Source organism: Ziziphus jujuba, chromosome 2, assembly GCF_031755915.1.
Source record: "Ziziphus jujuba cultivar Dongzao chromosome 2, ASM3175591v1".
NCBI lineage: Eukaryota > Viridiplantae > Streptophyta > Magnoliopsida > Rosales > Rhamnaceae > Ziziphus > Ziziphus jujuba.
Genome location: NC_083380.1, coordinates 33,531,866 through 33,534,168, shown reverse-complemented (window position 1 = coordinate 33,534,168; position 2,303 = coordinate 33,531,866). Strand labels below are relative to the sequence as shown.

The 2,303-nt window shown below is 32.9% G+C and overlaps 1 protein-coding gene across 1 annotated transcript; it reads left to right on the top strand.

Moving 5' to 3' along the window:
* Positions 1-1,743: 1,743 nt before the first annotated feature.
* LOC107419697 (putative disease resistance RPP13-like protein 1) lies at positions 1,744-2,055 on the top strand. The gene has a single exon (XM_016028470.1). The coding sequence runs from the start codon at positions 1,744-1,746 to the stop codon at positions 2,053-2,055; it is 312 nt and encodes a 103-aa protein (XP_015883956.1).
* The last annotated feature ends 248 nt before the right edge of the window (positions 2,056-2,303 follow it).

Sequence of the window (2,303 nt, the reverse complement as noted above, 5' to 3'; positions counted from 1 at the left end):
GATACTGACACTCTTGATGTTCATGTAAATGGTAAACTTTTCTACATAATATATATATATATAGAGAAATTCCACGATGCGGATGGTGCATATGCAGATCGTATCTAAAACTGACACTTCTTTAATGCAAGTGTTGGCTTTGATGTGTACAGTAAATAGCAAAGCCGATGCTTGCATCCAAAAAACATCGGCTTTGGATGCATCCACATATGGACCGTCTGCATGGTAAAAAGACTTATTCAATTCCTATTATTTTAAAAGTTCGCCAGTTGTAACTTAATTTATATATATATATATATATCATATTCAATTCCTATTATTTTAAAAGTTCGCCAATTGTAACTTAATTTATATATATATAGCCTTTTATCTAGGATTTTTAAAATTTATTAATATTCAAGATTATAATATTAACTATTAAATTTCATCAACAGTCAAGATCTGATCATGTTTTAAAATATCACATGAAGTTTGTTTTAAAGAAAAGATGGAAAAGGGTTAAGGTGGAGTGAGAGGAAGGAAAACAAACCCCATGGGATATTTTAAAATCCAATCAAATCTTAACCATTGATGAAATCCAACTATCAATATTATAACTTTGAATGTTAACAAAATTCAAAAATTCTAGATAAGAACTTCTCGGCATGTATATATATATAGATTGGATCCCAGACTGACAGTGGAACGATAGGTAGGTGACACGCCAATTTTTCATCGACTCGTTCTTTATTTGCAAGTTTTTAATTTGCACATAGACGTCATACTAAATAAGAAATGTTAGCCTCATGAAAAAAAAAAGCCTCAACATAAGGAAGACTAGTCAGACGAAAAACAAAAGCTACTTCACCGAGTTTAATACTAATCTGCTCCTTTTCTTTTTCTTTTTCTTTCGGTTTTTGCTACTCAGAATCTTTCAACTCCCTTTTGTGAAAGAACCAAATTATGGATCTAGCAGTTGTGGGTGGACCTATTATTTCAACATTCCTTTAGGTGTTCTTTGATAGGATTACTTCACGGAAGTTCACTAGCTACTTCACAATAAAGGAGCTTGATGCTGAGCAGTTCAAGGAGATGAAGATGAAGTACTTGTTAGATGATCTAGTTCTCAATGATGCTGAACAGAAGCAATTCAGCGACCTTAGGGTGAAGAAGTGGCTTGATGACCTCCACGAAGTGATCTATGATTCATAGGACTTGATGGATCAGATCGACCTATATATTGCATAGAACTCAATGGGTAAGATCAACCTCCAATTCAAAGGTAGATCTGCATCACAACTTAATGAGGTAACTGACTAACTTCTCTACTCTCTCTACCATGTCTCCTGTTATATTATATGTTGGAAGATGGTAAATTTATGATCACCTTTCCTCAAACAATGATAACAATATTTAACTAATCCTAACTTAGTAGCCCAAAATCATATTATGTATTTCAAATAAAACAAATAAATAAGCATATATCATTAATATAAATATTATTTATATATATGTACTAATAGCCTAATACCATAGCCTAACATTACAGGAGATAAGGAAGATCCTCATCAAATTAGAGCATATTGTTAACTAAAAAATTATCTTCATTTGAAAGATGGTGTTCGAAACACAAGACTGCTTGCAACTTCATTGGTAGAAGAATCTAATGTTTATGGCAAGGATGCTGACAAAGAAGCCATTATCGAGTTGTTGCTGTCACATTAAATGAGTGGCAACGAGCTGTCTTTTATTCCCATTATAGGTATGGGTGGGATTAGGAAGACCACTCTCGCTCAACTTATTTACAATGATAGTGTCATGGAGCTACATTTTGACTTTAAAGTATGGGTTTGTGTTACAAATGACTTTGACATTTTCAATGTAACAAAAACAATTGCTAAGAAAGTGATCACTTCCCAAAGATTTGACAATGATGACTTGAAGAGAGACTTCACTTCCTTGACATTTGACAATGAAGACTTGGATTTTCTTCAAGTTAAATTGAAGGAGGCTTTGAAAGGAAGAAAGCTTTTGCTTGTGTTGGATGATATTTGGATTGAAAATTATTCTCTTTAGAGTGGGTTAAAGAAGCCTTTTGACCATGGAGAATGTGAAAGTAAAGATCATTGTGACAACGCAAAATCAAAAAGTTGCTTATTATGATGTGTAATCTTCCATCTTATCACTTAAAGACTATGCTTGACGATTATTGATGGAAATTATTTGAAAAACATGCCTTCAACAGTTCAAATATACCAAATGCCCCTTCAAAGCTAGAAAAAATTGGCAAAGAAATTGTTAGAAAGTGCAAAGGCTTTCCTTTG

Coding starts and splice junctions, on each gene's coding strand:
- LOC107419697 (XM_016028470.1), top strand. CDS start 1,744: ATGGGTGGGATTAGGAAGACCACTCTCGCTCAACTTATTTACAATGAT.